This window comes from Pleurodeles waltl, chromosome 8, assembly GCF_031143425.1.
Source record: "Pleurodeles waltl isolate 20211129_DDA chromosome 8, aPleWal1.hap1.20221129, whole genome shotgun sequence".
NCBI lineage: Eukaryota > Metazoa > Chordata > Amphibia > Caudata > Salamandridae > Pleurodeles > Pleurodeles waltl.
In genome coordinates, this window is record NC_090447.1 from 882,380,356 (window position 1) to 882,395,335 (window position 14,980).

Genomic DNA, 14,980 nt, shown 5'->3' on the forward strand with positions numbered 1-14,980 from the left:
GCTGTGGTTAAGCAACAAACTGCAAAATACAGGAAAAGGGGAAGGGTGTTTCAGAGGGGAAAAGTACATTTATAGGCATCAGAGGAGCAAGCACTAAGACAAGAAACCATCCCCCCAGTGATTGTTTACAAGTCAGTGCAAGCAGCTCCAGAATAAAAAAAAATAAAAAAAAACCTGCCCATTTACCTTACAGCGTCTTTGTCATGAAGGATGTGAACTTGATACATGTCAGAAGCACAGCCAGCTTTAACAGAACACCACATCAAATTTCTGGCAAAGAACAGTCTATTATACCAAGGGTGTATGGTTTCCATTCAACCTATTATTCACAGGATAAGCACAGCTATAAAGGAGAACTTGTTTTTACTTTTGTGGCTTCTGTTATTGCATGGTCTGTACTACAAAATGTTGTCAATTCAGACATCTGCTGATCTAGAAACAGTTAGCGAAAGCGCTCAATTGCTGTAAGTTGGAGGTCGCATTATACAGCATGAAAGGCAAGGTGTAGATCAAATTCCAGTTTGTACAGTAAGCTGTTGAGGTGTGGATTAGTGGTAGGATTGATAATGCTAACTAACCCCAATGAGTATTTAAGAGAGGTTTCCAAGTTTTTGACAGACACTCTGGGCTACCTTTAGATCATTTAGCGTTTATTCTATGCCTACCTAAAAGTTGTTGTTTTTTGCTTTGTTACCGTAGGAAAATGCCACTGTTGGCATGGTTAACCCCCACCACACGCACACACACTTTTTGCCTAGTGTTGAAGCCAACATTGATTGAAGTGTGCAGAGACCCTGCTAACCAAGCCCCAGCACCAGTGTTTTCCCTAAAACTGTGCCTTTGTTCTGACAATGGACACAGCCATGGTACACAACTAAGACCCTTGTATGTTAACCCAACTGCTAGTGTAAGACTGACCAGTCTGTGGCAGCCTGCCACATTCAGACGAGTTTGACCACATGGGGTGAGTGCTTTTGTGCACTCTATTGTCAAAAACAAAGCCTGCCCTGGGTGGAAGTGCTTTACACCTCACCCTGCAGGAACTGTAACACCTGGGGGTGTGCCTCAAAGGCTCAAGCCTCGGATTACAGTGCCCCCAGGGCACTCCAGCTAGTGGAGATGCATCCACCCCCCTCCTCCTGTCAGACAACCCCACTTTTGGCAGTAAGTCCAGAGGGAAAAATCAGGAAAAACAAAGAGTCACCCACCCCCCCCCCCCCCCCCCCACCCTCAGCCAGGACCACCCCTAAGGTGTCCAGAGCGGAAGTGACCCCCTCCTTGAGAAATCCTCCGTCTTGCTTTGGAGGATTAGGACCAATAAGGATAGTAATGTGCCCCCTCCCCAAAAGGGAGTGGGCACAAGGAGGGTGGCTACTGCCCCCGGACCCTAACGCACCCCAAAATTTAGAATTTAAGGCCCCCCCTGAACCCAGCTCAAAAGATTCCTGGAGACCTACAAAGAAGGACTGCTGAGCTGAAACCCCTGCAGTGAAGGAAGACAACTGCTTTGGCCCCAACCCCCGTCCCTCCCAGCCTGTCTCCTGCTTAAGAGAAACTGCAAAAAGAACAGCAACACATCCAGCGGGCCCAGCGACCTCTGCCCCCTGTGCACCAGATGCCCACGGGTTGTGTCCAGGTGGTCCACCCAGCAGGAAAGGGTCACAAGGCGATTGGGAACAAGAGCTCATCCTGGGTTGACCCCTCCAGCCCCCCACAACGACATCTGTAGCGAGAATCCAGAGGAACTCTGACTGCAAGCTCACAAAGGTATCCAACACCTAAAGGACACACTGCACCGGCAGCCCCCAGGCCTTCGTATCGACCAGCAGGTGACCCTCTGTCCTATCCAACCAGTGGTGTCCCCAAGACACCCCCCTGGGCCTCAGCTGCAGCATCCAAGTACTTCACAACAATGGAAGGCAATCTTTGCTCATGAATGCAATGAGACTGCAAAGAAGATCTCAAAGCTTCAGACAGTTTCACTGAGGGGAGAGGTTGGATTCCCGGGGAAGAAAGGGGGGAGGGAGGATTATACATTAAGTCTAGGTAGGAGATCTTGAAAAACACGTAATATTTGGGGGGGGGTTGATCTATTAAAGGTAGCCAAGCCTTTAACATGGATACTCCATTCTGAAAGGTAACAGGTCTGCTTCTTTGCAAGTTGTTGGGGTTACTTCTTCAGACACCCCATACAGAAACTCTTCAACTTGAAAGGGCAGGATAATCATGGGGGAAAATTGTATATTTAGCTTCCTTTACTTCAAGAATGTTTGCACTGTTATCAGTAAGGTAATTTTGGCCTGACTACATTCAAGAACAAGTTGTCAACTTCAATGATTGCAGCGTGGGATACAAGATGCTGTCTAAAAACAGGTCACTTGCTATGCTTCAGTTGTGGCTTATTCTAGCTTAGGGTATGAACACAGGTTTTGCTAGTTTTTGGACTAGCTACATTATGTATCCTCTTTCGCCACCGAAGTTTTCTTTATTTGTATCTTTATCAGCATGAAGGAAAGCCTTTTTTAGGTGGTGCTCTCAAAACCAACCAATATAGCTGAGGTGGTATGCAAAATTGAAGGATCTGTTTACACAGCACTAATTTTAAATTTCCCCTCTTACTGATAATGGAAGCATGAATGGGTGAAAGTTAGTTTCCAGACGGTTGCATTTGTGGGCAGTAGAGGTGCACTGCAGTTCAATAGCAAAGTATCTTTTGGCACAGCACTCATGGTACCGAGGATAAACAGTTCAATTTTGCTCTAGAAGGTGGAAGGGGAGAGAAGAAAATAAGTTACTTACCTGTAACTATAATTCTCCAGTATTGGAATCTTTCATAGATTCACATGCTTGAATCATTCCCCGTCGTCGAGATGGGAGTCCCCCAGTACCTTAAAAAAAAGACAATGTCCCAAAGACACTTTCAGCTCCTCCGGACAAAGAGGGTAGAAGGCTGGACAACATTGGGAAGTGGTTTTCTTCTATGTCTGGCCTCATAGTGAGGGCAGCAAATTTGTTAGCAATCCTGGGGAGGTACGACAGACAGCTATGGGCGGATATTGCCCCATACCTGGATCACATCTCGGAAGAGTCTAAGGCAGAGATTAAAAAGATCCTCTTGGAGGGTGAGGGCACCTCAGTTGAGGTGTTTGACTGCACTATGGACATTGCAACAACAGCTTCTCAACAATTAGCGGGCGGAGCAGTTGCGAGACAGCAGGGTTGGTTAAGAGCAATATCCATCCGGAGGTTTAGAACAAGGTGTTGGACCTCCCTTTTGAGGGAGAAGCATTATTTGCCAAGCATGTGGATGAAGCCTTGCAGGCTATAAAACCAGATACTGACACCGTAAGGTCCTTAGGTACCCTTAAATTTAAAAAGGTTCCTTTTTGAGCTTCCAGAGGTCAGGGAGTCTCGACTTAGGAGGGGTCCGACTTAGGAGGGTTTTACCAGTCCGTTTGCTAACCCTCCTACGCTACACAACAGTTCCAGCCTCAATATACCCAAAGGCAACCCCCTCAGGTGTCATATTGCAGACCCCCTCCTAGGGGAAGATCGCGTCAGGATAAAGAGACAGCCAGACGTCAGACAACTTTCGGGCTTTGGCTACAGCCTTGCCACAGAGCAGGAAGATAGGAGAAATAATTACACTTATACAGAAAGTGGGCGCAAATTACATTAGACAAGTGGGTTTTAAACACGGTTTGATTTGGCCATACTTTAGAGTTCGTTCAACGCCCACCTGCTTGTCCGCATACCTTCGTGCAGAAGCATCTAAAACAACTCCGGCTGGAGGTTGGGACCATGCTCAGAAAGGGGGCAATAGAGTTCTTTCTTTGGAGAAGGGCAAAGGTTTTCACTCCCGTTTTTTCCTGGTACACAAGAACTGGGAATCTTGGTGTCCCATTTTAGATCTCACAGGCCTAAACAAGTACCTCAAACGCCAAACCTTTTGCATGGTCACATTGCAAGATATTATTCTCCACATGAACCACGGAGATTATAGGACGTCTCTGGATCTCCAGGACGCATACTTCCATATTCCAATTTCACTTGCCCACAGGAAGTATCTACGTTATGGGAGCCGGCAGCCATTTCCAATTCAGAGTCCTTCCATTCGGCTTGAAGTCCGCCCCCAGGATCTTTACAAAGTACCTAGCTCTGGTGGAGGCTTTCCTAAGAAAGAAGAAAACTCAAATTTTTCCTTACTTAGACGATTGGCTCATCAAGGCGCAGTTGTCTCAAGCAGCTCACGACAACAGCCTGCATAGTATTATTCGACGAGCTGGGTCTCACTCTGAATCAAAGTCAAACATCTTACCTACAAGGGTAACAACCTTCCTAGGTGCAAAGATCAACACCATCAGAAACTGAGCTTTCCCATCGATAAGAGACACTAAACTTGTTTCCTTGGTAAACAAAGTGCAAAGAAAAAAAGTCTCTGTACGCATTTACAAATCACTTCTGGGGATGATGTCTTCTTGCGTTCAGTTATTCCCCTTTGGTCTAGTAAGGCTGAGACCTCTGAAGGAGGAATTAGATCTACAATGGATACAGAGAGACAACTCATTCAAACTTATCAGTGCAACTCCTCGGATGGTCCAGGCTGTCCACTGGCAGAAAAGTCAGCGGAACCTTGGAGTAGGTCTTTCTTTCCTACCACCTCAAGCCCCTGATGGTCATCACCACGTACGCTTTCCTACAGGGCTGGGGAGCACATCTTCAGGATCTTCAAATCAGTGGGAAGTGGAGCAAGTCCTTCCAAAAGTATATCAACTTTCTGGAGTTTAGAGCGATTTTCTTGGCCCTGCAGGCTTTCCTTCCAAGGATAGAGCACACAGCAGTTCTCATAAGGACAGACAATACTGCAGCCATGCATTATTTAAACAGGTGGGAACAAAATCTCTCCTGTCTCGGGGAATCACAGACGATTTGGGACTGGACCATTCGCAATGGCATCACTCTACATGCAGAACATCTACCATGAAGGTGGAACGAGACCGCAGACTGACGTCCTCTTGTCACGAATGGGAGGTGAATCAGGACGTGCTTGACCAGATCTTCAGGGAGGTGGGGGAAACCCAAACTAGATCTGTTTGCATCCCTGCAGAACACCAAATGCCGCTTTTACTCAAGTTGGGCTCACCATCCGGGATCTTGCGGGAATGCGTTTGATGGCATGGTGCAAGATATTTGCCTACGCTTTTCCACCCATTCCTCTAATATCAAAGGTGCTGTCAAAGATCAAGCAGGAACATTGCAGACTCATCCTAATAGCTCCGTTTTGGCCCCGCCAACATTGGTTCTCAGAGCTCCTCCTGTTCTTGGAGGCAGATAACATTCCGCTGAAAGTGTCACCACAGCTATTGAGGAACGAGGGCCAGATTCTACACCCAGACACCAGATCACTCAAGTTATCGGCCTGACTCCTGAACACAAGGAGTTCGCCCATTTAGACATTCGGCCAGAGTGTCGATATTTTTTGCAAAGGCCAGAGCAGAGAATACCAACAAATTGTCTGAGTTGAAATGGAAGAGATTTTGCTCGTGGTGTCAGAACCAGCACATTTATCCACTATTGGCACTGTAGAGCGAATACTACCCTATCTCCTCCATCTGCCACTTACAGGCTTGGCACATGCATCCATTAGGGTGCATTTGGCGGCGATATCTCGCTACAGGCGTTCGCCTGCAGCTCCATCTCTGTGGTCATCTAGGTTAATTAAGCAGTTTTTTTAAAGGGCTCTTTTGAGTTTTTCCACCAGTAAGGCCTCCTCAGCCATCCTGGCAACTCAACACTGTTCTTTCTCAACTTATGAAACACCCATTTAAACAGATACACAGAGCAGATCTCAAACCTTTATCGTGGAAGGTGGCTCTGCTTCTAGCCCTTACTTCTTCCAAGCGGGTCAGTGAGATCCAGGGAATTCACTATTCAGGAGCCTTTCCTCCAATTTAAACAAGATAGTCATACTTCGCCAAACGCCAAATTTGTACCAAAAGGTGCCATCAGACTTTCATATTAACCAACTGGTGGTTCTAAAATCGCTTTCCGAATCCAACGTCTCCGGCGGAGAGAGCTCTCCATTTGTTGGGCATCAAAAGGAACCTTAAGTTTTACTTGGAGGACCAAGACTTTTAGTAGGTCTACTCAATTTGTTGCATACAGTGCTCCTAGGAAAGGGCAGGCCCTTTCTAAACGAAGTGCAGCCAGATGGATAGTAGCAGCTATAAACGTTTGCCACCAAGCAGCTGGGAAACCTTTACAATCCTCAGGGAGGGCGCATTCAACGAGGAGTGTCTCAGCGTCCATGGCACTGTTTGCAGGTGTACCCCTGCGGGACATTTGCAGAGCAGCCACCTGGAAGACTACTCACACCTTTACGAGACTATTGTCTGGATGCCATTCCTACGGGAGATGCAGCGGTTGGTCAGGCGGTCCTGCGACATCTGTTCCAGTAACGTCGAGCTCACACTTCCTCCCTCCACCCATCCATTTCTTTTTTCTTCGCCCACTGCATGTTTTTTGCTTTGCTATATTTACATGTTTTCCTTATACCATAACATATGAGTATCAAAATGTAGGTGTTTGTATATATAAGGAACATAATTTTTTTTCATGCTATTAATATCAGCTCTACAATCTCTGATGGAGGGGTTTGGGAATGAAAGTTTAATGCAATGTGCTCGATACTGCTTTTTAGTCTGATTCAAGCATGTGAATCTATGAAAGTTCCAATAATGGAGTGAGAAAATAAGTTACTTACCTTTAACTATAGTTCTCCAGTATTGGAATCTTTCATAGATTCACATGCGACCCACCCGCCTCCCCGGGGAAGCTCACCTTTGTCTATCATATGTTTGTCGATAGTGCTTAGAAAATCTGAGGTGCTGGAGCTTCTCGCAGGAGGGTTCTAAAGGGTGGTGCTCTGATTGGCTGAGGTTCAAGTTTGGTCCTCTTTACATAAAGACTTGGATGGGTTGCTAAAATGAAGAGAATTTGTTATACAGGTTATGTCTTTGGGACATTGTCTTTAAGGTACTGGGGACTCCCATCTTGACGATGGAGAATGATTCAAGCATATGAATCTATAAAAAGTTCCAATGCTGGAGTAAACTCAAAATTCAGAAGGACACAGTAAATACTGCTCAATGTTCTACCACTGAGCCATTTAAAAATGTGATTAACAGTAACAAATACAACAGCTGAAAAAAAATAAAGTGCTCTCTCTGCCTGAAACAACCAAACAAGCAGTTGCTTAGTGCCGATTGCTAGTGTTCGTTTACACTGGTGTTACAGCAAGTGTTCTACTATAGGCCCTCTTATATTCCGGGAACTTCCAAAGAGCTCAGGTCTACCGGGACAATGACTCAAAAGAGTTAAATTGATATAACGATATGGAAAGATGGGCAGAGGACCGAACTTTGGCTGTGGTCAGACACTGTATGAATTCTTGTCAAACAAAAATGGGAAAGTCTGCACAGATTGCCTGCTTCGAGAATTACTTACGGTTCTGTAGCATCTGCATGATGTGTTCTTTAATCATTGGTAATACTATTTTCCCACCAAGTCCACATGCCATTCTATCCAGGGCACTTTCACCAGCAACTGCATTGCTACAACAGAAACATGTAGAATGATCACAAAGTTTACTTCCATAGCATAATTTACCATGTGTATTTTAGTTAAATCTAGTCAAGAACTACCACAGAAACGAAGGCATTACTAATAGTTTAGCTTATTTACAATCTCTAGCAGTCTACCACTATACGCCTGTAAACAATGTTTTACTATACAGCCCAGAAAAGACATGTCAAGTGAAGGATGCAAATGATCCATACTATTGCCTGGTTTTGATGCAGCTTTGACTGAAATACACTGGGTCCCTGCTAACCATGTCCCCAGTGCCAGTGTTCCTTACCCAAAAACAAGAACACTGGTTACTTGATCCCCAACTGACCAGGCCTTTAGCACCTCTATGTCCCTAGCAAGTGGTACCTCTGATACCTAGGAGCTAGGTATCAGAGGGTCCCTAAGACTTGCATGATAACTTGTGCCACTCTAAGGGACCCAGTACCAAACTCATGCAGACTGCCACTGCAGGCTGCGTGACAAGGTGCTCCAAAACGTGAAACTACAACAAGGAACAGTGGGCTAGGAGGGCCTGCAGATACACTTTGCATGGGCTCCCCATGGGTGGCCTAATACATGCTGCAGCCCATGGGGATCCCCTGGTACCCCCAAGGCCCTGGGTACAATATACTAGGGACTTACATCCCACATTTGGCATACTGGGGCCCCCCATGTAAGTGGTTCAAGTAACTAAGTTTGAAGGGAGAGAGCGTAGTCACTGGGGTCCTGGTCAGCAGGATCCCAGTGAACACAGTCAAACACTGACAACGAGCAGAAAATAAGGGGGGGGGGGGGGGGGGGGGGGGAGAAACCATGCCAAGAAAGGAATGGTTTCTTACCTGTAACTCCAGTTCTCTCGTAGGGGTATTTCCATGATAGTCATAAGCACTGAATAGTTACGCACGTCTGCGGGGACCCCGGAGCACTGATGTGAAGTATATTCTTAAGTGCAAAAAACCAGCCCTTTGAAAAAAGGTCTGTCAAAAACCACTTAAGAATAACACTGTGCAGCCTATGTGAACAGCTACACAGGCCAAATTGTTGAAAAGAAAACAGCTGTAGTGTAAATTCACGTTCAAATACCTATTTATTCTAGAAATGTAATTAAAAAAAAATACATTCTCATACTTTATTTACACCTCTCAAGAAAGTAAAGTCTTCCTGTATCCCATCATGCACAGCAAAAGGCAGTTGCCTCAGTTCTTTTTGAAGGCTTATAACCTGACATGAAGGAACAAAACATTTGTTGTAGTACCTTCATCGATACTATTATGGCAACCTTTCCCATGTCAACTCCACCAGGGAGGAGGGAGGGTTGCTGATAACTCATGGAAATACACCTACGAGAGAACTGGAGTTACAGGTAAGAAACCATTCCTTCTCTCGTAGGGGATTTCCATGTATAGTCATAAGCACTGAATAGACTAGCAAGCCAATCCCCATAACCGCGTGGAGTAGACAGAATAATACTGACCAAAAAACAAGTCAAGCAAATAAATTCTTAAGCAAGGCCTGTCCAACCTGCGCATCTGCCCTAGCGTCTGTATCAAGGCAGTAATGCTGTGTAAAGGTATGGACCGATTTCCAAGTGGCTGCCTTGCATATCTCTGCCAAAGGGATATTTCTCATTAAGGCCGCAGTAGCTGCCTTCCCTCTAGTAGAATGGGCTTTTGGCCTGCCACCAAGAGATTTGTTCGCTAACTGATAACATAACAGTATACATGAAACAATCCACCTGGATAATGATTGCTTAGACGTGCCCAACCCTGTTCTAACTGGGCCATAGTTAACAAAGAGTTGCTGCGATTTACGTAAGCATTTTGTCCTGTCCAAGTAAAATTTCAAAACCCTCTTTACATCCAGAGAATGCAGAGTTCTCTCGGCAGGGGTAGTTGGATTTTGAAAGAAAGTTGGTAATGAAATGGTTTGGTTCACATGAAAGTCGGAAACTACTTTTGGTAAAAATTTTGGATGGGTCCTCATCACTACTTTCGCAGAGTGAAAGACCATGTAGGGTTCTTGAGCGCAAAGGGCCTGGATTTTGCTGACCCTACGCGCTGATGTGATTGCAACCAGAAAGGCAGTTTTCCACGTGAGATGTTGAAGTGATGCTTTATGTATTGGCTCGAATGGAGGTAGCATCAGACGTGATAGGACAACATTCAGTTCCCATGGAGGAGATGGCCTCCTAATGGGAGGAAAGACCTTTAAGCCCTCAAGGAAGTCCTTGATAACTGGGATCCTAAAAAAGGAGGTTTGAGAGGGGCTCTTTCTATATGCCGTTAGAGCCGCCAAGTGCACTTTTATTGATGACAATTGTAAACCCGATTTTGCCAAACTTAGTAAGTATGGCAGGATGGTTTCCTCTCCACAGGATATCGGGTCAGTGTTGTTGTCCAAACACCACACACAGAATCTTTTCCACTTGCATGCGTAAGCCGATCGTGTGGAAGGTCGCTTTGCCTCTCTTAGGATTTCCATACAGTCCTGAGGTAGGTTCAAGTGTCCATATTGAACTAGCTCAGGAGCCAAACTCAATGATGAGGTTGGGATGAGATATCTGCCCTCTGAACTTCGTGAGCAGATCTGGACGATGAGGCAGTCTGATGTGTGGCTTGAGTGACCGGTGAAGAAGGTCTGGAAACCACCATTGGCGTGGCCATTCTGGAGCAATTAGAATCATTTTGGACTGGGCATTGGATAGCTTCTGAAGGACTGCCGGTATCAGGGGAAGCGGTGGAAAGGCGTAAAGAAATGCTCCTGACCAGTTTATCCACAGGGCATTCCCCGTTGTCCCTGGATGGTAATATCTGGAGGCGAAGTTTTGGCATTTTTTCTTTTCGCAACCCCAGAAAACGTCTATAGAGGGGGTACCCCATAGTGCGAAAATGGAACGAAACGACGTCGTCGTGTAATACCCATTCGTGGTTCTCGTCCATTACGCGGCTGAGAGCATCTGCTTGAACATTCTGGCTGCCCGGCTGGTGAGTTGCTACTAGCGACAGGTTCCTGGCTAGAAGCCAATGCCAGATTGTCTGAGCCTCCCTGGATAATATCCTGGACCTGGTGCCTCCTTGTTTGTTTACGTAATACATGGAGGCCACGTTGTTCGTCTGGAGGAGGAGAGTTTCCGTTTTCAGAGAAGGTAGGAAGGCTTTGAGCGCAAGATGGACTGCGCGAAGCTACAGCAGGTTGATATGATAGAGACTCTCTCTCTGACCACTTGCCCTGGACTCGAAGATGATCCATGTGCGCTCCCCATCCGAGCAGTGATGCATCTGTTACGATGGTTTGAGCTGGAGGCTGTTGCTGGAAAGGAATCCCCACCAAGAGATTATTGGGTGAACACCACCACTTGAGGGACTGTAGGGCATGGGGAGTAAGAAGAACTGCGCTCTCCCAATCTTCCATCAGTTGACACCATTGATCCTCCAGGCATTCCTGTAAGTGTCTCATATGGAGGCGAGCATTGGGAACGAGGTGGATACAAGACGCCATCGAGCCCAGTAGAGAGGCGATTGCTCTTGCAGTGGTCTGTGGAGTTCTCTCTAGTTGTTTGCACTTTGAGAATCGATAATAGTCGTTCCTCCGAAGGAAACACCTTTCCTTGATTGGTATCTAGAACGGCCCCTAAGTAATGCAGCCTCTGAACAGGCGTTGCTGTGGACTTCAGAAGATTGACTTGAAGACCGAGATTCTGTAGCAGCTGTTGAGCCCATTTGAAATGTTGTTGGGCCTCTGGATAGTTGGAGGCCTTTATGAGCCAATCGTCTAGATAGGGGTAGACAAATATTCGATGCTTCCTCAGATGGGCGGCTACCACCGCCATGCATTTGGAAAAAGTTCTCGGCGCTGATTTGAGGCCGAAGGGTAGAACCGCAAATTGGTAATGACTTTTGCCGACAGTGAACCTTAGGAATTTGATGTTTCTTGCTCACCAGAATGTGAAAATAAGCGTCGCAAAGGACTATCGCGCAGAGCCAATCGCCCTGACGAAGATGCGGATAAATTTGGTGCAAGGATAGCATCCTGAATTTCTCTTTGCGAATCCACTTGTTTGCGGTCCTTCGGTATAGAATGGGACGAAACTCTTGTTTGTCCTTCTTTGGTACTAGAAAATACCTCGAATAAATCCCTTTCCCGCGTTGATTGATCGGGACGGGTTCTATAGCTCTTTTTTGTAATAGAATAGCGACTTCCAACTGAAGAGCTTCGAGGTGGTGGCTGGCTGGTTTGGGTGGAACAGATGGAGGAGGACTGGTGAATCTGAGAGCGTAACCATGTCGCACAATATTCAATACCCAGGCGTCTGATGTGATGCGTAGCCACTCGTCCAGATGATTTGTGATACTTCCCCCTACCGGAGTGGATAACGGAGAAGGGGGAAGCGAAGATTCAGGGCTTAGACGCGGGAGCCAGGCGAGTTGCCGGAGTTTGCGGCGTGGATCGACCCCTTGTCGACTTTCGCTGCGTCGAGAAAGGCCTTTGATGTTGCTGTTGTTGCTGGGGACGTGAGGACATCCAGTGTGGTGTCTGATATCTGTGGGTGAAAAGCCTTCGCTGGTAGGGACGGAATACTTTTCGCTGTTCTTTTGGGTGTTCGATGCCTACCGCTTTTAGAGTGTCTAGCTCAGACTTCATTCTTGACATCTCGTCATCGGCATGAGAGCCGAACAAAGTAGAGCCTGAGAATGGTAAATTCTGAATTCTCTGTTGCGCCTCTGGTTTGAGAGATGTCAATTGCAACCATGCGTGTCGTCTTAGTGCTACTCCATGAGCGTAGTTATGTGCCGAAAGTACCGAAGAATCAGCAGCAGTGCTTATTATCTGGTTGGAAACCATGGATCCCTCACCCACTACCTCCAAGAAATCTTCCCTTTTGTCCTTGGGTAGGTGTTCCGCAAACTGCAGTATAGAGCCCCAAAGGGACCGATCATATCTTCCTAATAAAGCAGTGGCACTGGCTGCTTTCATTGTGATGGCTGCGGTAGAGCATACTTTTCTGCTTGCAGCATCGATTTTTCTGCTCTCCTTGTCCGGAGGCGAGGAGGAAGATGGTGATGTAGAGTGTAGTTTCTTTGCAGCTACTATCACCACAGAGTCCGGCATCGGGTCCAACCTTCGAAATAGAGGATCTTGCTCCGGTGGGCGATACTTTTTAATAAGTATTAAAGGAGCAGATTTCGTTGTGGCCGGTGTTAGAAAAATATCCATTGCTGGTTCAATAAGACCTGGGACCAGTGGAAGTAAAGGTCTTGAAGATGTCCTCTGTCGTAAAGTCTCGAAAATCACTGAGGTGGATGGGGTGGGTATCGCCAGCGGGATATTTAGTTTAGTCGCCCCGCGCACTAGGACCTCTTGGAATGTATTCACGTTGTAAGGAAATGCCTCCTTGGCATGGTTGCCCCCTGACTTTTTGCCTTTGCTGATGCTATGTTTACAATTGAAAGTGTGCTGAGGCCTGCTAACCAGGCCCCAGCACCAGTGTTCTTTCCCTAACCTGTACTTTTGTATCCACAATTGGCAGACCCTGGCATCCAGATAAGTCCCTTGTAACTGGTACTTCTAGTACCAAGGGCCCTGATGCCAAGGAAGGTCTCTAAGGGCTGCAGCATGTCTTATGCCACCCTGGAGACCTCTCACTCAGCACAGACACACTGCTTGCCAGCTTGTGTGTGCTAGTGAGGACAAAACGAGTAAGTCGACATGGCACTCCCCTCAGGGTGCCATGCCAGCCTCTCACTGCCTATGCAGTATAGGTAAGACACCCCTTTAGCAGGCCTTACAGCCCTAAGGCAGGGTGCACTATACCATAGGTGAGGGTACCAGTGCATGAGCATGGTACCCCTACAGTGTCTAAACAAAACCTTAGACATTGTAAGTGCAGGGTAGCCATAAGAGTATATGGTCTGGGAGTTTGTCAAACACGAACTCCACAGCACCATAATGGCTACACTGAAAACTGGGAAGTTTGGTATCAAACTTCTCAGCACAATAAATGCACACTGATGCCAGTGTACATTTTATTGTAAAATACACCACAGAGGGCACCTTAGAGGTGCCCCCTGAAACTTAACCGACTATCTGTGTAGGCTGACTAGTTTTAGCAGCCTGCCACAAACCGAGACATGTTGCTGGCCCCATGGGGAGAGTGCCTTTGTCACGCTGAGGCCAGTAACAAAGCCTGCACTGGGTGGAGATGCTAACACCTCCCCCAGGCAGGAATTGTCACACCTGGCGGTGAGCCTCAAAGGCTCACCTCCTTTGTGCCAACCCAGCAGGACACTCCAGCTAGTGGAGTTGCCCGCCCCCTCCGGCCAGGCCCCACTTTTGGCGGCAAGGCCGGAGAAAATAATGAGAAAAACAAGGAGGAGTCACTGACCAGTCAGGACAGCCCCTAAGGTGTCCTGAGCTGAAGTGACTCTAACTTTTAGAAATCCTCCATCTTGCAGATGGAGGATTCCCCCAATAGGGTTAGGATTGTGACCCCCTCCCCTTGGGAGGAGGCACAAAGAGGGTGTACCCACCCTCAGGGCTAGTAACCATTGGCTACTAACCCCCCAGACCTAAACACGCCCTTAAATTTGGTATTTAAGGGCTACCCTGAACCCTAGAAAATTAGATTCCTGCAACTACAAGAAGAAAGACTGCCTAGCTGAAAACCCCTGCAGAGGAAGACCAGAAGACGACAACTGCCTTGGCTCCAGAAACTCACCGGCCTGTCTCCTGCCTTCCAAAGATCCTGCTCCAGCGACGCCTTCCAAAGGGACCAGCGACCTCGACATCCTCTGAGGACTGCCCCTGCTTCGAAAAGACAAGAAACTCCCGAGGACAGCGGACCTGCTCCAAGAAAAGCTGCAACTTTGTTTCCAGCAGCTTTAAAGATCCCTGCAAGCTCCCCGCAAGAAGCGTGAAACTTGCAACACTGCACCCGGCGACCCCGACTCGGCTGGTGGCGATCCAACACCTCAGGAGGGACCCCAGGACTACTCTAAGACTGAGTACAAAAACCTGTCCCCCCTGAGCCCCCACAGCGCCGCCTGCAGAGGGAATCCCGAGGCTTCCCCTGACCGCGACTCTTTGAATCCAAAGTCCCGACACCTGGGAGAGACCCTGCACCCGCAGCCCCCAGGACCTGAAGGACCGGACTTTCACTGGAGGAGTGACCCCCAGGAGTCCCTCTCCCTTGATCAAGTGGAGGTTTCCCCGAGGAACCCCCCCCTTGCCTGCCTGCAGCGCTTAAGAGATCCCGAGATCTCTCATAGACTAACATTGCGAACCCGACGCTTGTTTCTACACTGCACCCGGCCGCCCCCGCGCCGCTGAGGGTGAAATTTCTGTGTGGGCTTGT

General features: G+C 47.4%; 1 protein-coding gene across 1 annotated transcript in view; it reads right to left on the reverse strand.

Moving 5' to 3' along the window:
* IPO5 (importin 5) overlaps positions 1-14,980 on the reverse strand; it is a 531,657-nt gene that overhangs the window by 320,196 nt on the left and 196,481 nt on the right. The window contains exon 10 of the mRNA XM_069205185.1: positions 7,507-7,613. Coding sequence (XP_069061286.1) covers positions 7,507-7,613 — 107 coding nt within the window. The remainder of the gene's footprint in view (positions 1-7,506; positions 7,614-14,980) is intronic.